The sequence below is a fragment of the Chionomys nivalis genome, chromosome 6 (genome assembly GCF_950005125.1).
Source record: "Chionomys nivalis chromosome 6, mChiNiv1.1, whole genome shotgun sequence".
NCBI classification, from domain to species: domain Eukaryota; kingdom Metazoa; phylum Chordata; class Mammalia; order Rodentia; family Cricetidae; genus Chionomys; species Chionomys nivalis.
This window is the reverse complement of record NC_080091.1, coordinates 94,371,687-94,397,267: the sequence shown is the minus strand read 5'-3', so window position 1 is coordinate 94,397,267 and position 25,581 is coordinate 94,371,687. Positions and strand designations below refer to the sequence as shown.

The 25,581-nt window shown below is 44.4% G+C and overlaps 2 protein-coding genes across 5 annotated transcripts in view; both read right to left on the bottom strand.

Annotated features, from left to right (window-relative positions):
• Nucleotides 1-24,266, bottom strand: part of Rasgef1b (RasGEF domain family member 1B) — a 516,000-nt gene extending 491,734 nt beyond the window's left edge. For 3 of the 4 annotated variants that reach the window (XM_057771474.1, XM_057771477.1, XM_057771476.1), the window contains exon 1: nt 24,018-24,266. In XM_057771474.1, coding sequence (XP_057627457.1) covers nt 24,018-24,086 — 69 coding nt within the window. In that variant the 5' untranslated portion in view covers nt 24,087-24,266. The remainder of the gene's footprint in view (nt 1-24,017) is intronic. The other variant, XM_057771475.1, reaches the window with a different exon arrangement.
• LOC130875532 (protein farnesyltransferase subunit beta-like) lies at nt 503-2,152 on the bottom strand. Its single transcript, XM_057771482.1, has one exon. It carries the CDS (start codon nt 2,089-2,091, stop codon nt 778-780), a length of 1,314 nt encoding a protein of 437 aa, XP_057627465.1. The 5' UTR covers nt 2,092-2,152; the 3' UTR covers nt 503-777.
• Nucleotides 24,267-25,581: the final 1,315 nt, after the last annotated feature.

Sequence of the window (25,581 nt, the reverse complement as noted above, 5' to 3'; positions counted from 1 at the left end):
CTGCAGCACAGCCCGGAGGAGGAAGAGGGCCTCTCTGAGTACATGATGGGGAGAGGCGGGGCTGGGCTCTGGGAGAGGCTGCTTCCTCTGGCACAGAGTTGGCCTAGAGGTTGATTTTCCAATCATAATTGGTTACCTGGATCTAGTCATCATACCTAGGACAAAACAAGTCTTGTTTACACCAAAGATGGCCTTGGAGAGATGCATGGCTCAGTTCTCCCAGGTTGTGGGGAGGAACTCAAGCTAAGACCCTTCTCCTCCATTCCCAGCCGCTGTCCTTTGCAGATGACTGGGGTGAAGGAGACAAACAGGCACTGCTGTAGCCCAAGGGTCTTTTTCAGGGAGCTCACGCAGGCCCACAGCCCACCCTGGCATGGCACGGAGCTGATATTTCTACCGAGTGGGTACCATCTGGTGACTGAAAGGAGGTGTGCAGGTGGGCGTCACAACAGTGGCTGCGATGCTGAGATATTCACATCCTCCATTTTAGCATGGTGGGCCAGGCTGCTGGCTGCCAGGAGAGGTGGCTTCTTCCCAGCATGCACCGCTCTCCTCCAACCCCACTATGCAGGCTCACAGAGTTTTGGCTTGACAGGTATGAAAATAATTTTTAAAAAAATCACACCACTGTGTATTCCAAACCCAGAGCTGCTGGCTTTGTTTTGTTTGACAGGCAAGGACAGAGAAACCATAACTCCAAAGCGGCCGAGGCTCACATAAGCTACCCAGACGGAGAAACCTTGTCTGACGGGGGAGCTGGGGGAGCCATGCGGTCCTCTAGTCGGTGGTCGGATCTGAGGTCAACTTGTCTTCACATTCCTCAAAGCCTGGGACTGGCTTCTGCAGAAAGTGTGTGGTGGCCTGGATCACCTTGTCGGGCCCAATGTTGTAGACAGGGTGAGTGGGCTGCAGAGCATTTTCAGGCACACCCATGATCACGTCGTGCAGCAAGGCTCCACTTCCGAAATGCTGGGCAATGGATAAGCCACTCAGGCAGTAGCAGGTGTGGTAGAAGTCACGGGACTTGCCGGGCTTGTCCAGCAGGCCCCCCGCTGGGCACTGGCAGCACATCAGAATGTACTCCTGCAGGGCCTGCTGATGGAACATCCAGTGGCTCATGCTGAGGGCAGGGTCACCTTGAGCGTGCAGGGCTCGGTGCAGCAGGGGCAGAAGCCCTGCCTGCCAGAAGGAGTAGCAGCCGTCCACCAGCTTGTTGCAGCGGCCCTGAAATCCTCCTTCAAATCGCATCTGCCTACTCGTCACCCATTGTAGCAAGCTCTTCAGGTTCAAAGAGCGTTCCTTTTTAAGGATGACCAGCGCAGCCAAGCCACAGAAGGTGTAGCCGCCATGGGCTTCCATCCCTGGCACCCCACCAATGCCACCTTCCCAGTTCTGGCACCTTGCTATCCATTCGGCTGTGCCTTCAAAGAGGTCTGGAGTGATGATGTTCGTTAGAGAGGCCACCGAGGCGGCACAGTATGCACTTCTCACATCCACCTCACCTCCCACGTGCATGAGGAAAGAGCCATCGGGTTGCTTCAGGGAGTATAAATACTGAAGAAGCTTCTCTCTGTTAATGACGTTGTAGGCTTCCTCCGTGCCAATGATGCACAGCGCATTGACAGCTGCATACGTGGGTGCAAGGTGTGGGTACTGCCCAGGGCCCCCTCCAAAGCCACCTTCAGGACTTTGACACAGCTCCAGGAACTGACACACGTCTGCGGCCACTATTTGAGGGATGGGTTCATCTAGGAGTTCCAAGCTGTGCAGGATCCAGTAGCAGAGCCAGGGGCGGCTGGCATCCAGACACTCGTAGGCATCTGTCAGCTGTCGAAGGCCTCTTTTCAGATAATGGAAGTGCTTCTCCCTCTGCAAAATGAGCCTTGGTACTAGGTGGTTAAATTTGTAAGAACTGAAGACTTCCTGGATCCTCTCTTCTACTTTGGCCTGTTCTATGGACGTGACTGTTTCCACTGAGTCGTCTTGCAACTGCTCCCGCGCGTGCTCAGGTCTCAGACTATACAGCGGTTCTGGCCAGATAGGGGAGGAAGATGGAAGGCAACAGTAGGTGAAGGAACTCGAAGAAGCCATGATCGGGAGAGCAGCGAGCGCTGTATAGGACTCAGCTTCGTCCAGCAACAGCACGCATTGAAACTCGAGCGGGCTAAGTTGAGGAAAATTCTTGATTTTAGAATATGTAAAATCTCTCTCAAAACTGAGCAAAAAGGAAAACAGAATAGGCAAATCATTTATACAGGGACTTCACCAAAGAAGTGATGGTGTTTGCTGAGGTACATGGATGGCAAACAAGCCATTACAGAATGATCAACATCTGAGGTAGAATTTGGTCAGTAAGTCCAAGGCTCACTTGGGCAACACTGTGGGCCCTTGTCTCAGAAGAAAAATAAAGTGAGAAGACTGACCATGATAACAAGGATACCAGGGGACCAAGGCACCCATATCCTAGTAAAAAAAAAAAATGTCAAATTGGTCAATCACTCTGAAAAACTGATCACCAATTTCTTCAAACAGTAAACACAAGCCTATACCACATGGGATGGTCATTTCATCCCCAGACATGACCCAAGAAAAATAAATATATGTGTGCATTTGTACATGTATATTCTTTAAAACTCTGTTTGCAAATTACAAAGCCTGTACATAGTCCAAATGTCAATCAATAGATGAATGCATAGACCAGATGTGGGATATTGTACAAAAGATGTTCTCAGCTACTGCAGGATTCCCCTCCATATGCTGTGAATACCGTTGGTTAATAAAGAAGCTGTTTTGGGCCTGTGATAAGGTAGAGCAGTGCTAGGTGGGGAAAACTAAACTGACTGCTGGAAGAAAAAAGGGCAGATAGAGAAGCCATGTAACCCCCGCTGGAGACAGACACTGGACGGAATTTTACCCAGTAAGCCACAGCCATGTGGCAATTAATGGAGATGAGTTAGTTTAGGATACGAGTTAGACAAAAATATGCTTAAGCTATTGGCCAAACTGTATTGCAAACAATACAGTTTCTGTGTGGTTATTTCGGGACTGAGTAGCTGGAAACAAACAAGCAGTCTCCTATACCACTCAGCAAAATAAAGAATGAAAAGTTAGCATGTAGCCCAAAAGGGTAGATCATAAAACAAATGAGAGAGGTAGATAAAAGTGAATCAATGTTGAAACTGCCTACAGTATAAAACTACAAAACTAAATGCAAAGTAACCCCAGTAACAGGGAAAAATAAGTGCTTCCTTGGAATAAGACGAGGAACAGGTAGAAACATCGTAAAACAGGACAAGGAAACTGAAGGATGCTGCGGATGTTCATTGTCTTGGCTGTGGTGAGACTTTCACCTGTGAAGATATCAAAGGAATTTTGTATCTTTATTGCAACTTATAATAATATGCCCATTATGCCACAGTAAGGCTTCTTAAGTAGTGTTGATTTTATGTAAACTAAATCATAAGGGTTTAAAAAGACAATACAGGAGTGTCATGAATGAATTAACTTTTTCCTAATAGGGCTATGAGCAAATGCTATGTATGTATGTGCAGGATAAAAATATGGCTTTAAGTTCGATGGGATCTTTGTATTTTTCCCATAGACAGCATTTGGAAGACACACAATACCTACATCTTCCAAAGTTTTTCTCCCTGTGCTAAGTGAAATACAAGAAATCTTACTAATTTACTTAAAAAGTACCAAAATGAATTCAAGTATTTCCAAAAGACAATCAAATCAGGATAAAAAACAATGAGAAAAAATTTAAAAATCACAATCCAGTTGGCAAGAACAGGCTAAATGTGTCAAAAAAAATCCTGAATGGAATAAACCTTACCAGATATGATTCTGCTGAGCATGATATTGGAAGGGTAGCTTGTATTTTTCTGAGTTCTTTCCTAAAAGTTTCTTATTTGTCTGACTGCTGTTCCAGTCCCAAATAGACACTGAATTTAAATAGCTGTTTTTAACATAATGTGGTAATAGCTCATACTTGTGAAGTATCCCATAGTCAGAACTTGCAGGCCTTTAAGATATTCAAATTTGTTTCAAAGACGAGATATAACATCCCAAATAGTGTTGTTACACATTCGTGAATCTTACCAGTGTACCCAGTGAGGCAAGAAATATATTTCTTTGTGCCCAGCAGGTTTTCAGAAAGTTAATTGCATAGTGACTACTTTCTGAAGTCTAAACTCTTGTGTATTTACCTAGGGTCCTCCAAGTGTGAAGGCAACGCCAGCTGATGAAGCAAAGAAATCTCATAGATTCTCACATGGACTGACCATAGGATGTGATGAAGTAAGTAGATGTAACCAGAAATCCAGAATTTCTCTGAAAATGGGGGTCACACTAAAAATGTCCTTGTGTTACCTTTATTTTGTGACCATGTCTAGAAAGGACAGCGCTCTTTCAGCACCATGGACAGACACAATCGCCCTGGACATGTGGCAATCGAATTGTCTATAAGGTTCTTGCAGCAAACTGTTTTGCTATGTCAAATTAATTTGGTGTTTGTGATAAGGGGGAATTTTTTCCATTTTCATTTTCTGTAGTATTTTTCAAAATGATGAGCATCTTTGAATACAGCAAAAATTGCTTGCTATGAGAAGGGGATTGCTATTTTTTTTATCCAAAAGTATCCAAAATTATCTAACAGATTGAGAGCATATGTGCAAAAAGCCTCAACAGATACAAATGACAGCAAAAAGTTACACAAAAAAAGGAAGAACCACAATTTAATGTCATGTTTCTGTGCTTTTCAATCCGGTGACCCTAATAAGTCACAAAAGTTACAGTTCCCATTCCACCAACTTAAAAAGTCAGCTGGAAGTCCTTCTATCCATATAAACAGTGACAAATGTGTTATAATAGCATGTGTTTACACTCACATCAGGGTCATTTTCTCCCAAAGGAAGACAAATCATATTAGTGATGCTAACATCCCTTCCTACCCACCTTTAATTTTAGAAAGCAAACAGAATCAAATAAAAATAAAAATATTCAAAGGGAGAAATGGTAAGGGTCCACCAAGAAAGCATCTGTACATATAAGCAGCCAGTAGAACAACATCCAGGTTCTCTTCCTAGTGTGGGAAGTCTGCCGGAAAGAGGAAAGTGTGCCTTTGGGCATTTATTCACCAATATATGAAGAGCTATATCATTTGGAAGCATTGCTAGGTGGGGACTACAGCAGTGATGGACAGTCAGCACAGTTTTATGTAACTGGAATCCTGCTATGTTAATAGACCCCATCTCTCATACCCTGGAAGAAGTGTGACTAGGGAAAGCAAGACGTTTACTGACATGGCCAGCTCTGAAAACACACAGGCAACTTTGTCTGGACCCGACAGACTATATTTAGGAACATATATGTATATGCACATACATATGTGCATACGATAACAATTAATGAGAAAAGAGCCCATGAGTTTGAAGGAGAGCAGTGAGGGCTCTGTGAAAGGCGTTGGAGGAAGGAAAGTGAAGGGAGAAAAGTTATTAAAATACAATCTAGAAACAAAGAACAACAAAGCTCGCAGACCCTCTTTAGAGAAATAGCTCTCTACCCTAACAAAGACAGGGCAGGTGACTCTGTAATTTTGCAAGTGGGTGTTTCCCTGATCCTTAAAGTTTTAAAAGAAAAAGAATCCGGTCTAGGCATTCAGTGACTCGCTGATATGGCTCAATCTGAGCCCTACCCACAGCCCATCAAGTTTGCACACCTAGAGGTCAAATAGGAAAGAGAGGTCTGAAAAAAATGAATAACAAAGAGACGCTGAGCACGCCATCTAGAGGACAGTTGTGGAATTTTCCCTTCACATCTGAGTAAACATGTTTCTCTAGTCTTTTTGGTAGATTCATTTCTCAGGAAGCTTTACAATCCAAACATAATCAAGCCAGTTCCGATTTAGAAAAAAAAAAAAAGACAAGGACCCATCCATTTATATTGTCTGAAAGAGAATGAACTATATTTGCATTACACAGCGGTAAATCAGTTAGTTGCAAGTTCTGACAGATGTTCATGATGTTCATGATCAGCTTTACCCAGAAAGGCAAAAATAAAGAAGTTGTCAGCACAACTCTATGAAGACAGTGTGGCTCGCTAATACGAGCAGTATGCAAAGCCCACAGCCAGTGAACGGCTCATGGTTATCATTTCCCAAGGCTTTATGTACAAGAAAAGTGGTGTTCTAGAGGAAATTTATTTGAGTCAATTGATTTGCCTAATGGTTTCACTTTTTTAATACTGGGACAAATGAGGTGGCTTGGCAGGTAAAGGCATTCACCATCTAGCCTGGGGACCCTAGTTCAATTCCCAGGTCTAAGTTCAATTCCCAATTTGTTCTTCTATGTTAGAAGAAGAAAACCAAACCTAGAAAATTGTTTTCTGATCGTCACACATGAGCTGTGATACAGGTATGTCCACGCACATATGATACACACATGTACACATAATAATAAATAAATGTTTAAATTATTTTAAATAAAAATGAGATAACTTTGAATTGATAGTCTGAGCTTCGATGTGCATGCTGAAATAAAGACAGATTTCTCTTTCTCTCCTCATACACTATATAGAAAGTATATAGAATACTATATAGAAAGTATTCCCAGGGCATGAGCTGTCCCCCAGTTTAGCAGCTATTAACCAAAATAAAAAAAAAATCCCATTTGATTCATCATGCTAACACCTATGCCTGGTGCATCACACCAACACCTATGCTTGGTGCATCACACCTATGCTTGATGCATCACACCTATGCTTGATGCATCACACCGACACCTATGCTTGATGCATCACACCGACACTTATTGTGGCTTCATTTCCTTGTCAATCACTTTTCTAGTAATCTCCATTTTTCCTGTCTTGCATTAAAAAAGGAGATAAAAGAAACTAAGACAGAAAGGCAAGTGTTTGTCCTTGACGTTAAGGCTAATACTGTAATGGATAGCATTACCCAGTAGGACCCTCTAGTCACTGACATAAGCAGAAAATGTTATCATTTTTGGTTTGGATATAATCTCCGTCTTATATCCTTTGCATTAGGCTGCTATTATCGTAAGGGGAGACACTAACAGTTTCACTGTAACTGATACTCCGATTCTCAGGGGTATACCCTGAAGCTCAAATGACCCTTCCTGACGAGACACTGAAGAGAGACCAGTTCCCTAGAAACCAAAAATTGTGGAATATATTCAGGGATTGGGATTCTTTGTGTGCTTTTATAATCCTTCAACACAAGTATAAATTATATTTTCTAAAGCCAAAACTACCATGCAAGAAAAAGTCTCTTAAAAAAGTATGTGTTTGAAGACAGGAGAAACATCTTTAAACAAGTGGGAGTGGGCATGACAGGTGACTTTCACTGAATCACTTCAGATTAATTGCTTTTAAAAATGAATCAAAACCTACCCACCACCCTCATGCACCCACCACTGAAAGCCCAAATATATGTATTTTTCTAATGGGAACTAAATCCAATCACTATACAGGGTTTGGAGCATTAAAAAACACTAGCATTAGAGCCATAAAACATAGCTAAGACCCAGTCTTGCTCCAGATTAATTGCTGTGGTCTGAAAGCTTGAATCTTCCCCCAAATCACAAAACCCTTAGCCTTCATGTGACATTACTAGAGAGTGAGGCTTTGAGGATGATTTGCTCATGGGTTAGAATCCTCATGGGGTTAGTGCTCCTACAAGGGTGGATGAAGAGAGACCCTTCTCCCTTGCATCCGGGCATGGGACTGAGTCCTGCATGCAGTTAGTGCTCCTACAAGGGTGGATGAAGAGAGACCCTTCACCCTGGCATCAGGCATGGGACTGAGTCCTTGTATCAGGTGAGGTCAAGAAGGAAGCTTGCCTTGAGGAGTACCTCAGATCAGAATCTTGTGAGTTCACACACATGAGGCAAACAGCACTTTCCTGAACTGGAAGAGGTTAGCAGGAGCCAATACCTCAAGTGATCATTTTTATCTTTCAATAAGCTGCTACCTCATGAGCACTCAGGATGCCAAGGCAAGAGGTTGAGGTCAGCTTGGGCAACAGAGGAAGTTCAAGGCCAGAAAGATGAGAGAAACAAAAGATTGCTTTTGCTCCTCTATCATTTAAAGTCCTGGTCAAAGCATGCAACATATTCAAGTTTTGTAACCCTTGATAGCTTACAAAGATGGAATTAAGGAAGAGTACAGGAGAGTCACCAGACATGATGTAATATCTTGGAGAATACATCAGGTCACCGCTCCTAAAGCATCAAAGGGGAAATCACAGGCAGCTGGAGCCGAGGGCTGAGAGGAGAGATATACATCACAGGGGCTGTAATCTTAGGTAGAGGGACAGGGACAGACCAGAGACTCCACCAAGACATCTGAGGTGCAAATGTCTTTTCTTTGCAGTTTCTTCTCCCCCTGGTCAATGCTTTCCCTGGACAAAAGAAATAGAGAAACTGAAGCAGGAGAGTCCTGTGTCATGACACCCTGCCTGGAAGCTCACTGCCTGGAGCTCAGGACAGATGGAGACCAAGAGGTGGCAAGAGAATTCAAGTCTCTTCCCCTGCTGGGGAGCAGGATAGCTCCTCCTTGGTGCCCTCAGACCAAAGCTTCTTAGTGATGTCACAGGCATGAAATGCTCATCCAGGGAGCCCATGTGCTGTGTAGAACACAATCCCTTCTGAATTCTGTCCACAGATTAGTGTTCAAATAATATCCATCCTGACACCAAGATCCCATTAGAACCTTATGACGTCCTCATCTGGAACAATCTTAGACCTCCACAGGATTCCACAAAGAATGTAAGCAAATGAATTGCTTAAGTTAGATGAAATGTCGATGTTAGTAAAGATTGATTTTCTATACTCTCTCTCTCTCTCATTAGTTGCTTTGGACATCAATGCTTTGAATGCACGCACATGCATGCACATGCACACACACACTCACAAACACAAGCTATAATGATTTATTTTTATTTTAGGAGCACCAGCAAACCAGAAAGATTGAAGCACAGCCTTATTAACCCTTTGATGGACTATGCATGTGGCATCATGCCACACTATAGATAGTGGTCCAGGGTAAAGGAGGAAGCAAGTGGAAGGGAGTTTCTTCCAAAGAAATGGCTGATGCACACCTCTAGCGTAGGAAGGACAAGGAGTATGTCCATCACCATAGAGAAGAAAATATTGCTAATTAAATACCCACTGTCAGCACTACTGACTACCCTATTACATCCTACCTCACTTACTCTGCACAAAAGCCATGCAAGATGCTGTCATTTAGAGCTTTATATGCAACGGATGGAATTTTTCTGAGGCGCAGCAAAACAAAACCAGGAGATCTAATAAACTGCCCTCCTTTGAAAAAGATTGTACAACTGGAAGCAAGTCCACACAGAGCCCCATCTTCTGCTACTTTAGATGCTTGCGTCCATGTTGGAAAGCAATTGGGTATACATGACAATGTGTCCCACCTGTGTATAGTACCAATTTGGAAAAGCACAATTTCTTCTAAATTATCTACATTTGAAAAAAGAAATGCCTTGAGTAATGTTGCCACATCTAGAGTTATAGTAGAACAAAATGGGCTCATGAAACATTTAACCTAGAATAGGCATGGCACACCAAGTGTAATGGCGCACGTCCTTAATCTCAGCATTTGGAAGGCAGAGGCAAGTGGATCTCTGTGAATTTGAGACCAGCCTGGTCTACAAAGAAAGTTCCAGGACAGCCAAGGCTATATTACACAGAGATACCCTGTCTCATGGGAGGGAAGGGGGGCATGGCAACTTTGTACCACACCTTAGCACAGGATGAGTCTCTGGAGTTTTTTTGTTTGTTTGTTTGGTTGGTTGGTTGGTTGGTTTGGTTTTTGGTTTTGTTTTTTTGTTTTGTTTTGTTTTGTTTTCTGACTTTTCGAGACAGGGTTTCTCTGCAGCTTTGGAGCCTGTCCTGGAAGTAGCTCTTATAGACCAGGCTGGCCTTGAACTCACAGAGATCTGCCTGCCTCTGCCTCCCGAGTGCTAGAATTAAAGGCGTGCATCACTACCGCCTGGTGAGTCTCTGTAGTCTCTGTTTTTATGCTTAGAAATCAAGCCTGCTCAAGTAAACTTGAGGCCAAGTACCATGACCTGTTCCCTTTGTGTTCTCTCCAGCACCAAACAACATAAGGTACACACAGCTGGGCTAAAACCTAGACTTGTTCAGTGAGGAATCTGCCTACCACAGTATATGATAGACACAAGACATCAGGAAGAAAGCCAGTACCAGCTTATCTGCCAGGGAAAGGGGCACCAAATCAGCCTATCACTGTTGGTGCTGCAAAATAAATTTGGGTTCCATGCAGGACAGGCATAAAGTGTGTGTCAGGGGCCCTTTCCCATTCTTACCGCATGTCCACTCAACACACACACACACACACAAATTGTGACATTTGCAAAAGAATAGCACAAATAAAATTTTAGTAGGGTGGCCAAAGTGCTGTTCAGGGAAGGGTCTTGACTGCCAAGCCTGAAGACCCGGTCTGGTCACCTGGATCCACACAGTGGAAGGAGAGAAATAGCTCCTACAAGCCGCCCTTTGACCTCCAAGTGCACAGAGTGTTTGCATAGAGAATGTGCAAATCCCAGCATACACACAAAATAAATAAATTATATAATAAAAAATAATTAGGAATTTGAAAGACACAGGCTAAAATGTAAATCAAGATCAACTACAAAATCTAAAGAAAAGAGAACCGCTAAGGTTAACTGTACGTGCACATCACACTTAACACTAGATCATGTTTTCCCATTAATTCTCATGAGAAGTACTATCCATCTTCAGTTTACATGTGAACACTTTCGAGTCATGACATTAAGTAGCTTGGCTATCAGCACATAAATAACAGACAAGTAACAGAGTAGAGATTTGAACATAAACTCTAGAGAGCAATCAGTGAAGGATAGTCGCAGACAGTAGAAACAGGAAATCAGGCTTTCATTGGATGCTGAAGCCATCTTTGAGAAAAACGGCATGTCTGGGTCTCAACTTTCTCCTTACACTGGTGAGAGCGTCTCAGCTGCCTGAGAGAAAAGAGAGGGAGGCCTGGGACTGGAGTCCCAGCTCTGGTACTTCTTGCCTGGTTCTACCAGGATGCCTGCTTCCTCTCTTTGAACCACAGTCTCAAAATCCTTCAAATGGAAATGATAATCTTTCAAAGGCTATTAAGAGGATTGGTCGAAGTGCTTCCAAATCTCTTCATTACTAAGCTATAGACTGTTTTGATCATTCTCTCCCACTCTAACATCCCCGGCCTCCTGCAAGCCAGGAAACCACACAACATCAGATGAGAGAGAAAGATGTTACTGTTCCCAGCTCGAGTGCCCTGCACCACGACGAGAGGAAGTCAGAGAGATCTGGTGACCGGAACAAAGGGCATGATTTATGCTAATGGCATGGCACAAAGCCCTGGAATAATTCTGGAAAGCATCATCGGTACTGCAGTCATTTGTTAACTTATTTATAGGCATGTGCAGAAATGGGAAGGCCCTTAAGAACATTTTCATTTAACTAATGTTTTTCTACCTCTTAGACACACCTTTTGCTGGTGGTAGGTGTTTTAAATCGCTGGGCTGGCCCACATTCTTTCAGAGACTATCATATCAGGGTTCTTTCTGTTGGGGTGTTCTTATAGTTTGACTCTATCACTTACACTCAAGGTTTATAATTTAATATCAGGATATATACAGTAAAAATTAACATGCCCACCATTATCCATCATTGCACAGGGTTACCCCTTTTTATATGTGTTTTGAGAGTACCTAAATTGTATTCGCTTAGGAAGATATTCCAGACAGACAGAATACACTATTTTTAACTATAGTTAATCTTCACTGAATCTGCCTCAGCTTTATACCCTTTGGCCAATAAACTCCCTAGCAACACCCCTAACACACACATACCACACACGGTAATCATTATCCTTTTTAAAAAGAAGACATGTTTGGTTTTAGAAGGTAGGAAATTATTTCTATTATCTGAAAAACTGACCAGACAATTTTAGATCCAAGCATTTTTTGTTTTGCTATTGTTGTTGCTTTTTCCAGTAACTATTATTTTCTAATTCTCTACATCTTGGCTTCTTTTACCTGCAATAAGGTAAAACAGCTCCCTACCGTTCTTCTGTTTCTAACAAAATAATTCATAGTACTTTTGTAATTTCTAAAGAATTATTATTTATTGCCCACCAACTCTGCTAAGTGAGAACCTATTTCTTAGTTACCCTAGCCCATGACATTTTGAAATCAAAGATGCAACTCAAGGCAAGGACAGAGAAGCCCTTATCTTTATTCTGGAAGCATTTGCACATAAGGGAAGCCTACCCAGCACACAGAAAGAGGGAGCTGCATTAACCAGGGACTACAGAGGGTCCACCCAGCTGCTTGGACATCCAAACCGAGCACCAAGCAAACAGACCTTTAAAAAAATCAGTCATCAGGAGGGCGTACCCAGCCATCTGACAGACTCACAGCATCTGGGCATGAAATATTTTATTTCACAAATCCCTCTTCCCTGCCCCCCTCCTCAGTCACATGTACAAACAATCTGGACAGCCCATAAGGCAGAGGATAATTTTAGGGCTTTCCCCAGGGCCTGACTGGAAGCTTTCCAATCATTTCTTTCCGTGAAGTCAGATGCACTGTTTCTTTATACATGTAAAAGGATGAAATCAGTTTCTACTCCATTCTACTTGCAGAATGAGATGGAAAAACATAAAAGTCTCACACAGCCCTGTTGCAGATTCCTAGAAACTCCCTACACTGGAAGAGGAGGGGAGGAGGAAAAGGAGCACTGAAAGAGGAGGGAGGAGGAAAAGGAGCACTCCAAAGGGAAGCAAGAGCAGTTTGCTAACCCCTGAGAAGGCTCCATGTGCATGATCTCACATACACAAACACACATGGGGCTGGAGAGCAGAGCTGAGAAATAAAACCATGGTCATTTCTGGGTTGTTTTAGCTGTTGGTTCTGACAAGGTATTATCCTCAAGGCGGCTCCAGGAGCAGATGCTCATGCGTCCATCTGTCTGTGTAATCCTCCCATCTAGATAAGGCTCTGTGCATGTCTGCCCTCTCCCGTGTCCCAGCTTTTCCTAAAATATAGACAATACTTTTTATAACTTTATTTTTATTAGTGCTCACAAAATTGTACAAGATAACGGCTTTTGTTGTGACATTTTCATAGTGGGAATATAGAATGTACTTGGACCACATGCTCCTCTCTTCCCCTGACCATGTTAGAATTTCCAAATCATCGTATTTGGATCTTAATGAATTTTTAAAGGTCTAGAATTTACATACAAGAAAACATGATATTTGCTTTTGGAAATTTGGCTTATTTTGTTTAACATAGTGAAATTTTTCCACAAATATGATCTCAGTTCTTCTTTGTGGCTTAAAAACACTCTGTGGCGTATATATACCATGTTCTCATTATCCACTCATCCACTGATGGGCTGATCCCATACCTCGGTCACAGCGAATAATAATAAAGATAATAAACACTGATCTGCTGTTATCTCTGTGTGCCAGCTTGGCTTCCTTATAGTATATACCAGGAATGCTATAGTTGGATCATGTGGAAATTCTATCTTTAGTCTTGGAGGAACGACCATGCTTATTTCTGCAGTGCCTACACTAAATTGCATTCTACCCACAGTGCATAAGGGTTTCTGATGGTCCACAAAATCTCGGTCAATGTTCATTGCTATTCATTCCCTTCATACTAGCCTTCGTGACCGGCGTGAGAAAGACACTCTGGAGTTTTTAATCTACATCCCTGGACAGCTAGGATGCTGGGTGTTTCTCATGTTCATATTGGACAACTGAACTTTTCTTGAGATTTGTCTTTTGCCTATCTTCATTGGGTTATTCTTTTAGTGTTCTTTGCATATAATGGCTATGAATGAAGAGCTGACACCAAGACTTTCTGCTATACTTAGGCAGGCTAAGACAACACATTTTAATATACATGGGATTTGGCTTAAATGAACGTGAAGAATAGGTTCATTGACAAAAAAAATGACTTCTAAGGGTATGTTTCACAAAAACCCTTCCGAAGCCCACCGAGAGAACAGAATAGAAAGGAATCAACAGGATTGCATAGATAAATATATGATTGCAGAAAAATAATACCTTCTCACACCCATGCCCTGCTCCTGCATCACACACCCCTCCACTTCCATCTTGAGGGCATCAGGTTCTTCCCAGGTACTCCATGAGTCCTCTGGGGAAAACTGAGTCATGTGAGCTCCCAAGTCAACCTATGGAGCCTGGGGTCAGCAAAGGCTACTTTGTAGGGGAGATGATAGATCAGTGTGGCCCCTCACACAATAACCATTTTCTGCTTTCCTAATACACAGCAGAATCCCATTCATCTGCAAAGGCAAATGAAATTTTCAAGTAAGTAGGTAAACTTAGAGAATTTACACTGCACAGAATGAGGCAACCCAGACACAGAAAGACAAACATGTTCTGTCTTATATATGGATCCTACTTCCAAATCTTGAGATCTGTGTATCTAATTTGAAGGACCCACTTCTAAGAAGGAAATGAAGTGTTGGGCCAATCAGGACCCCCTGCCTGTCTGTGAAACAATGAGGTAAACTCTTACCTCCCCTGCCTGTGTCCTTTACTGTGCTTCCCCAAGTAGGATAGACTGGGTAAAGTATAACACTCAACGTCGTAAGAATCTGAAGAGAAATGCAGCACTTTCTCCAGACGAAAGCAGGATTTAAACCCCAGTGACTGTTGGGCGCCCATTCAAGCCTGCAGCCTTCCCAAGAGATCTAAATCACGACAGATGACTTTATAATCATCACAGACTAAGGAGCGTCATTCCAGGAAAAAGGTACCTCCGTAAGACAAAGCCATGGGATCTGAAGGTGGCCAGGAATTCAGGCTGTCGGCACAATTAAATCACATCGAGGCACTGACTCAGAAATACAACGGTGTAGCTAGCCATCCGCCTGCTGGGTTTAGAAGTCCTGGCTCCAGCTGTCAACTGCAACTGCTCCATTTTCCTTCTCTGCCTTCCAGACAGAAGCAGCCCTCTTCTTTCCCATCCATACCACCACTCACAGTTCCTTCACCAGCAAGTCCCAGCACACCCCCGATGGCCAAGTAGGGGCCTTGGGTGTCTGTTCTCTTCATTACAATATCAGAAATAGCAATTCACGTTTGTATAACACTTGATGAGTCATAGCTGACTTTCACATGTGTTACACACGGGGACCTGACATCGCTTCTGTGAGTGAAGCAAATCGAAAACTGACTCTTTCATGTCCAGGTCATGAAGTGGACGGAGGGGAGGGCATTTCCTCCATCAGCAGCCAGAAAGCAGGTGAGCTGCCCCTGGACCACAGCTTGGGATTCCTGCTGCCTGCTCTCTACAGTTCAAAGATCTGTTGCTCTTGTTCCCAGCCCCGTGGTCCTCGCTATAGACACCCTCACTTGACTTCCAGTCAAGTTCAAATGCTGGCAATGAAAGCAAACCCCCGCGTATCCTGGCACCACACCGAGTTTCCAGGGAAGTCGGGCATCATTACTGCCTCTGTCCCGCTGGGGACATAATAGGGAAGCCCACTGCGCAAGAGTTCTTTGGAGTAAATTACTTCTGGAGTAATCAAATCTAACTTCTGATCAGAATTCCTCACCAACAGCATGGAAAATACGAGTCTGATGAACAAAACCTTGTCTTTATTGCATAGATTTTCTCCACTTGACCTACATGGAGGGTACACGTATGGAAAGCAACTGAAAACTAAAAGCACTCCGGATTTAACTATATTGCAATCTACGGCTGAATTTCACTTAAGTGGCATTTATAATTGGCACATTTTTCAAGTTCTGTTTCCGCCACAGTCGTGTGTAAAAGTACATTATCGTCATTTATACATCCGCAGCCTAAGTTAGCTGCAATATGTGTCCCATAGATTGGAGGGCAAGTCGTTAAAAGACATGGCTGTCATATTTCCATGAAATAAAATTACATATATCTAGAAATAAATTGGTTCCTAGATCCTGCTCAAACAGCATATGGGAGTTTTACAAAATTAAATAAGCATCGATTGAACACCTCTATTTTGCTCAGCACTATGGAGGATTCAGAAACGTGTGTGTGTGTGTGTGTGTGTGTGTGTGTGTGTGTGTGTAAATATATATATACTATGTTCTAGAACAACCAAAGCAGAGAGGTAACTTAGACCATGCATAAGACCACGATAAAGGTTTATAATAAAAATTAAAGTTAGTGCTACACATGCCAACTCCTATTTTAATTAATCCTCATAATGACTCAATAAGACATTATTGCTATCCCATGGTTATAGGAAACAAAACCGAGGCACAAAGCTAAGACATATTTAATTAAAGTAACTTAGATAAGGCATGAGAGCCTGGGTGCTCAGGGCCTCTTTGCTATCCACAGGACGGCGTTGTAAAGGGCTGACTCCTTGACATGGCTCTGAAGACTGAGCAGCATTCGGGTAGGAAGAGAGGAAGAATGACATGGGTGGATCAGAGTCGCGGGGCCCAGCAACCAAAGCACAAAGGCAAGGATGTCTACCTGACACATAAGGATGCTGAGCAAAAGGAAAAGCAGGTCGTGAGCTGGACCAGGCAGCGCGAGATGCCCAACGGAAGACCTTAGAGACCACCGAGGAGAACTTGAAGGCTAGACTGGTAAGTGCGAACGTGAGGGTGAGAAGGCACTGTGTGTGCACACAGCATCTTCAGGACTGAGGAGAGGGGACACTCGAAGGGCAAAACCAACTAATGACTCACTGTGAGACGGCCCACAGAGCCACTGCTCCTTGATTATAGCAGGCTCTGAAACGATGGTTGTCATATCAGCAAATGAACGAATTCGTTTCCATTTATTCAACTATGAATCTTAAAGATATAAATCCAAGGAAGATTGAACAGGCACCCCTGACAGGTTGCCCATAGTAGAAAGGGAAAGAAGAGAAGCAGATGGGACGGTCCAGTACTCTCTAGGAGAAAGAGAGGAGGTGGGGTGGGACGCATGAACTTGGAAAGCAGAACTGACTCTCAGGTGGGTGCAGGGGGCACGATGCAGCCTCCATTTTATTTCAAAGCATAGGTTTGTAAGAAACCGTGACTGAATGACAGGCATCTGGAGAAAGAGGTCCCGCTTACACTTAAAAAGCACCAAAGGGGAGAAGCACAGTCCTTGTCTATCACAAATTCAAAAAAAAAAAAATTCAAGTTGCTATTTTGTTGATAAGCTCCCTCTAAAGGCACATATGTAGGTAGAAGTGGCATTCCTAACATGAATGTCACCCGCTACTGACCTGTTACATTTGATCAAAGACGAGTAAAGAAGTTTTCAATGTACAAAAAGACTCCCAAACTGGAAGAGCTGAACAAAAGGATGCATTAAGAGCTAAGCTCCCAGTCCCTGCTCCCTGGGACTTGCTGCCAGCACTGGCCATTTGGCAGCTATGAAACACCAGCCTTTCCTTATCAAAATACAAAGAAGAAAAAAAAATTATCCAACGGGTTCTCAGCAAGAAGCCATTAGACAGATGTAATCATAATGGGACCAAACATTCCTATAAATAAAGCATGCACATTTAGGGCCGCACGCGGTGTTTGAAAGCAGCTACCACAAAGGTAGGTAGAGTGGTCGCTGCATACACAAGGGCTCAGATGTGGCATCAATTCAACTGGCCCTCAGATAAAAATTGTGAATTTATGGGACAAACCCAGTATCCATTAGCTTAAAATCTGAATGATCCTCATGGAAAGCCCAGCTGTGGCAACGGGGCTATTATTCTCAGAGTAAATTCTTCTCCAGGCGCCCGTGGCCAATCAGCCCGGCTTGTCCGTGTCATTGCTTTAGAAACAGCCTGGAAAAATGGTTCTTTTTCAGATGCTTGAAGCCCAGTAGAATGACCAAGTAGTACAGGTGGTACAAGGGTGTTTAAATAGACCAAAAGAGTTCAACTATCCAGTATAATGTCTAAACTAACCTAACAGAAATGAGAGGGGAAGGAGCTGAGAGAGTCGGCAGTAGAACCTTCTTAGAGAAGGGATGGAGTTGACAGAAACACAGAACTGGAAAGCTATAAGCATATGCTAGGATAGAAATAAATGGAAATTCAGTCACATTGTTTAAAATATAAAAAACACAGGTCATGGAATATGTGAAAACTTCGGCCCAAATACTTGGCAATTTAGAAAGCAGGACCTTTCGAATGTAGTTTGGTGAGTGAGTTATTTGAAGCTCCAGAAACATTCCTCCTCAAAAAGAATGTTACTCGCAGTGACTGGCTTCCCAGGATAGAATATTAGACCCTCCTATTGACAGTGCAACAATGTATGCATATAGTGCAGGGATAATGGAATAATACAAATTGTTTTGTAAAAATAGAAACTTATTGTTCATTATTCTATATAGAAATCCTTTTCAAATTGTGGGTTACAACCCATGAAATCAATTTATCAGTCTTTACCAGTTTGTCTCTTGAAAGGGATGGAAGAAATGGGACACAAAGCAAAGAATTGCAAAGTCCAGAGATATGAGGAAAAACATTGTTCTTGCAACTTAATTTCAGGGTTGTATTTAAAAAAAAAAAAAAAAACGTGTGCAAAGCAAAATAGCTTTCTTATTGTGAGTTACAGTCAAGACAGCTTGAGTAGTCTTTTCGAAGGGCCCCCAGGGGTTCTTGGAACAAAGAGAGTATTTTATAATACTGAACGAACAATTGGTTGGATGAGTTGATAAACCCATGGAAAACAAATAACAGGATGTGATCATGTACCTCTCGGCCACAACCTTGACACCTGCAATGGGAAGTTTACTGTACTTGGCATTTTTATCCTGAGGCACTGAAGGCGGAGAGCTGGCCAGTTACAGTTCCCTGTGTAGTGGTCTCTTGGCCTGGGATGTGATCTCTGGTGAAGTAGCGATTGTAAAGATGGGGATAGGAACAAGGGTCCCCCAAAGGGTGTGGGTTCTGGGGAGAATGGGAGGACAGAAAGACACTACTGCCTGATCTTTTATATGAAAAATACATGATGATCTGTCAACTCTGAATTTCACATGAACTTGAACAAATACTTTACTGGCAAAGAAAATTATGACCCTACAGGGATGGAAGATCACTTTGAGTAGACACTTATTCGATGCAAAAGTATGTGCAAAACATTATGCTAAGTGCAACGGAAGGGGAAAGTGCATCATCCCTGATATTGAAGAGGCACGCCACAATATCAATAAATTAGCATGGATTGAGCATTATTTTAAGTACTTTATAGGAATTAATTCATTTAACACTCAGTTCCCTGTATTAAGCACTGCAATTGTAATTACCTTTGAAGATATAACTGAAGTAGTTTAAAATTGTCCATGGTATCATAAACACACACACATGCATGTACATGCACTTACATGTACACAATGCACGTGCACGCACATGCGCATGCGCACACACACACACACACACACACACACACACACTGTTCAATAGACCTGAATATTGTCCAGAGAGTAGATCTGAACATGAGATGGGATGGGATGTTAAAGACAGATAAAACTTCAACAATGAATATTAGAGGAAGAAAAATTCAGATGTCAAACAGCATAACAGCATCAGGACGTGGGCAGGAAGAGGAAGCAACATTAAAACTGCCAGAGCACACAAAGCATCATAGCAGAATGAAGGGTCTGGACAAAGACACCAAACTGTGATTATCATACGGAGAAAATTCATGTGCTTTTACTGAATCTGTATACAGTGGCAAACCACAAAGGAATTTATGACAATTAAGTGATCAACATTTTGTGTTGGGCTATTAGAAACATGATTTGGTCCATAGCACAAAAGACAGAGTGGATGAGAAAAACATCAGAGGCCAAGAAACCATGTAGGTCAATGCAAGTATCTGTCAAGCACTATGGCAAAAAGCCCAGGGTTTATTTTTTAGACTAGATCTTTCGTGGGTGGGTGACATTGGACAATTCATAGACTCACTCTGAGCCTTGGCCTTCTTGTTCATAAAACAGCACTAACCATACCATTTACTTTGTAGCATTATTGGGGAAATAAGGAAGGTCATTGCTCTGAACAGTGAGTACAGGCTAATGAAAACTTTCCCCAGAATGGAGAAGACGGCACACAGGAAAACATTCTACAAACACCAACACCCTCTAAAGGACCACCACAATTGAGCTCGAATCTTTCCCAAGACGATTTCTCAGAGTCCACTAAGCCTTTGAACTTCTCTGGGAGTAAGTGACGTTCATGTCACACCGAGGCTGACATGGTGAGAACAGAACTAACTTTCTTCCGTTGAAAGCTCTCTCTGGGAACGAAGGGAGATGACGAAAGCTAAAACAGACTGTGAGTTCCTCTTCCCACAGCTGTGACTAAATACACAACACAAGCGACTTTGGGGAGGGTCTTTTGTGTCTTACAATTTGAGGGTACAGATTGTCATGTTGGGGGATCCCAGCAGCAGGAGCACGAGGCAGCTGGTCACATTGCACCCAGTCAGGAAGCAGAGAGTGGTGTCGCCGCTCAGCTCGTCTTCTTACCCACGCTGGGGCCCCAGTCTGTGGACTGGTGCTGCCCACATTTAAGATGGGACCCTTCTACCTCCATTAACACAATGTAGAAAACCCCTCCTGGCCCTCATATGTCCAGAGCTGCCCTAGATGGTTCTAGATCCTGTCAAGTTGACAGCTGATAGGAACCATGGCATTAACCAACTCCAACAACCAAGGAGTCATAGATGGAATGAAGTGAACTTCGACATAACGAAACCTTGAGTTAACATTCCCACTCCAGCACCCGCTATGACAGGGACCTTAGTAAATTATTGATACCCTCTAATGCTCTCCATTTTCTCATCCATAAAATGTGACTGATAACATCTTTGTCATGAGACTATTTGCACAGCTGAGATCATGTATAATATGTCCTTAGAATAATGTGGTGATAACAAATAGCCACCATGTATTATGCATTGATGAAAATCAAGCCATACTTACCTGCACATAGGCAGCAATTCTGGTAGAGACGGAGATCAGAAACATAGAGATGCCATCTAAACACGACAACTCTAGAGACCACACCCATGAAGGAACTGAACATTCCTGTTTATAGAGCCAGATGTGTTCCCCCAACATAGGTGACTCTTTAGACTATCCATTGGGTTAGTAAGGATGTCAGGAGCTAAGAATGCAGCTATGCTGTGCAGTGGGGAGAGAGCAACGTGGAAGATGGAAAAGCTATAGCCTCTGAATGAATTATTCTCCCACCATGGCTTAGAACGTGGACTCCATCACTAAGACAGAAGGAAAGCAAGACTTGGCTTCACATAGGGAGCATGGCGACAATATGTCATAAGTCAAAGGGGACAGGAAGAATGCCAGGCAAGGACACATATACTACACTCCCTCCTCCCCTCTTAGGACTGGAAACACCTGTATGTCTGCTTCTGGCCTACCTCTCTAGATATTAGAATACAGAGAAACCCAGCTGTTTCTGTAAATGGTCTGCCTGAGTGTGGCACAAAAACACCTAAACAGCCCAGTGCTCAAGCCGCTATCATGGTCCTGAAGTCCTTCACTTTTCTCCTAGAAATTAATTGTTTCCAAAAATTTGGTTTTGCTTTGCTTTGCTTTACAAATATCCAAATTTTACTAAGACAACAAAAGGTAACAAAATGAACAACAGAACTCTGGCTGCAATGTGCATGCATCTTCTGTCCTCAGTCTCTGGAGGTGGCACAGGCAGACACTGGAGCTGTTTTACAATCACAGTGACATTGTGTCCCATTATTTTTGTTTGTTTCTTATTAGCCACAGCCAGTCAGCTCTCCTTGATCAAACCGCAAATGTGTAAGAGTTTCTGGACTTCATACTTAGCCAGAAGACCTCTCTTGCAAACCTGCTTTGGACACATTCTCACCAAAATGAAATCAAAGGTTAGCTATTCATTACAACAGCAGCCACCTCTTTTTCTAATTTCCCTGAAACTAAAGGGAAGCTTCAGTGTTAGTATATTTGGCGTTAGGGGGATTAAATGTTGCCCTCACTCTTTCAGTAACTTAGTACTTTCAAGAAATGAGTATTTAGAGAGGATTAATTTTCTTCCACATTTCTCTCCATCCTGAATGTAGTAAGCTGGACCACACCCTCCCATTTAGAGCAGCAGTGTTCATCTGAAAGGTATCCACAGAGCACATCCTACATCTTCATCTCCTCCTCAGGCACAGACATTCCCAAAGGGAGGAACTCTCTCCAGGGGCATTGATGAAATGTGACACATGATACACATTTTAGGTTGATTCGGCCAACAGTAACTCAACCAGTTGATGGTGAGAGGTAATGCCGAAAGTAGTTCCCACCTCTAGATGAGTGGGAAACACCACAGAGCAAGTTATAAGAAGTTACCAAGGACTGAGGGACACCTCTTCCCCTGGGACTTTTCAAAGACAAAACAGCCACTTTGGTTTGAATATGGCAGTCATCTAAATGTGCAGGTGACTGGTTCCGGGGGTCAGCTCCTCTCTAGAAGAACTAGGAACCAGTTTCAAAAAGTCACGGTGAAGCACCTGCTGCCTGCAGAAAAGCAGACGCAGGGCCGTGTACCCAAAAGACAGTGCATACACCGGAACCTCTTGGGGAAGGCTTTTGGAATTTTATACCAAAAATTCCAGCCTAAGTAAAGAGAAAATGAAGAGACCGGCAATTTAAAGGTGCATTGCAGATCTCCAGAGAGGCCTCCTAGCCATCTGGCCACCTAACATACCATGGAGAAGATGCTGAGGCTGGGGGGAGGGGTGGCTAAGGCTGGACTCTTCACCCTTCAGGCTTCAGCTCTCACCTGTGTGGGCATTTCCCCACCTGCCTTTTCTAAGTTCCTCCATCCACTCACCCTCGGGCTCTCCCTGTCACTGAGAAAAGTATGGATTGGACAATTTGAGCTCTAAAGTCACAGGGAATGGTTCCATGTGATCTCAGAAGAAAACTTAGAATTGCAAAGGTGAAGGGGGACCAACAAGCTGCTGAGAAGACTTTGGAACAGGAAGGAGTTCCTGGCTGAAGGATACACTGCGTGCCTGAGAGGAGAAACTCAAGTCTGTTTCTCCATCAGTCTGGAAATAGCTGACTGTGAGTGCCAAGGCACCTGGGGCTTCCAGGAGGCTTTGAGACCGAGACAGGTGGCAAGGCTAGGTGACCTGGCCTGCTTGTCATGCAGTCTGTAGGAGAGGGTAGGAGCAAGAGAGACAAAAGGCACTCTGTTTCTAACTACAGAGTGTGAAGGGTCACACAGCCCGGAACTGTCCCTACTGAGTGGCCCACATGGGTCTCATATGAAACGCTGATGCGGCCATTTCCCCCAGGAGGGTGAGCAAACCAGCAAGCCAACTCCTAGCAAGGACGCTTGCAGCAGGGTCACCACACCACCAGCAGGTGTGGGCAATTAGGTATAGCTGCCTTCAGAAGGCACAGTGTGGCTAATCCCATTGAATCTCCCTCCCCACGCCCAGTGTACCACACACCAGAAGAAATGAGTTAACTTACAAGGAGTTTATGCCTCGCTGGAGGCTGGGGGAAGGGAGTGGTTAGAGCAGGCAAGAAGGTAGAAATCTCTTGAAATGAAAGATTGCTTCCCGTTAATAATTTAGAAAAGCCAGGGTAGACAGCGGAAGAATGTGCAAGAGACAGCTCGTTTTCGAATGTGCCTGGCATGTTAGGCAAGGGGCAACTCGCAAAACACGCGATTCACAAACGTGTTCACCTGTCAACTAGGGAAGAGAAAAACAAACATGCGGTGAGGGCTGAGGAGGCAAGGAATTCAGACTCAGAGGCTTCCATCTTCCCCCCCTCACTGCCCTCCTCAGCCCTGCCCCAGAAGTCCTTCAGGTGAGACACACTTGACAAGTGGTGAGGACCCTAGCGGCGGGTCAGGGGTGCTCACCACCGCCGGCCTCAACCCCTGCAGGACACACCCTCCACCTACCTCCAGCCTGGGAGAGGCGCCCTTGCTCGGCAGTGTGCAGCCCAGGAGCGCCGCGAGAAACTTTGCCATATACGAGCAGGGAGGCCGGGTCCCCCTGGCGCTCGCCGCCTCCGTCCTCGCCCTGCCCCTGAGCTGGGGTGAGCAGGGCGGACCGAAGCTCGTGGACCCGGGCGGGGGCGGGGATCCGCCTGCCAAGGCTGTCCCGTCGGGGGTCTCCGGGCCTGCGGGGAGCTCGCCGTTACCGCTCCGGAGGTGCCCGGGTGAAAGGAGCAGACAGCCGCGGGCGTCCCAGCCTCGGCGCCGCGGGAGCCCGGCTGTGCTAGCCGGTCCTGCTGAATGTCACAAGCGCTGTAGTAAACGGAAGGGCCCCGCCGAGGGGGAGGCGGGAGGGCCAACGGTGCACGACCCGCGGCGGTGCCCGGGCAAGGGCGGCGGGCACAGCGTGGCGACGCAGCGACAGGCCGGCCCGCCCCTGGGCAGTGATGCAGAGATGTCCAGACTCCTATGACAGCGTGTGGCAAAGGTGGGAGGGGCTGCTCACCGGAATCCCCACTTCCCTAGTTTCTGCCTGATTTGTGACGATGCAGGTGGGAGAGGAGGGGGTCCAGATCCATGACACTTGGCGAATTACCAGGACAAAAACGCAAGCTGCCCACAAGGGCTTCCCACCGGCCAGCGCCAGCCCCACCCTTCTTGTGGGGAAGAAGGCTCCAACACCGGAATGAAGAACCCCACTCCTGTCACATGTGAGCCCCTGACGCTGGGTGGGACTTGCACTACTAAGCCCCAAAGAGGAGCCGGTGACTTTGGGTGATCTCGGCTGGCTCGCTCCCTGGACTGCCTTCCAACTGGCAAGACCCCGGGATGGGCATGGTTGTGACCGGGACACTGCTACACACAGGAGTGGCCTGTTGTTCTTCCAAGAACCACGCCTGGAGGGTTTCTCTGGAAGACTGGGGACCCAGGGCCAGCGTGACAGTTGACAGTACTGCTCATGGCTGTACTCCCACTTAGTGTACTATGGATGACAAGTGGAGCGTGTTGAAAATGAGAAATCCTGACTGCAGTGAAGTCTGGGGCAACCTCACGATCTGATTCTTTATTAGGTACTCCCAGTCCCGTAGCAGGTGCTGTCAGGCTGTGGTTTCAAAAACACTACCCAACTGTGCCAAAGTCAGAGGTTCAGAAATGACACGGGAACCCCAGGAAAAGTGTTAACCTCTCACCGCCTGCCCCCTGCCCCAATTTTGTAGACAAAGTAAGAGAGCAGAAAGTCTTGGCTACTCAAGTCTCAAACTCAGGACACACAGTTGCGTACTGTGCATGGGACCGTAAAGGCTGAAGATGCTCGCTGAGGGGGTGACTAGAAATGAGGGGTTGGTGGGAGGTGCTGATGCAAGGCTAGATTTCCTGTAATCACTGGCCCAGCAAACATGACTTCAGGGAGCGTCTTAGTTAGGGCTTTCAGTGCTGTGAAGAGACTCCATGACCATGGCAACTATCATTTTAAAAAAAAAATGTAATTGGGACGGCTCACTTACAGTTTCAGTGGTTCGGTTCATTG

Excerpts from the sequence above, each read along its gene's own strand:
- LOC130875532 (XM_057771482.1), bottom strand. The coding sequence starts at position 2,091 with ATGGCTTCTTCGAGTTCCTTCACCTACTGTTGCCTTCCATCTTCCTCC.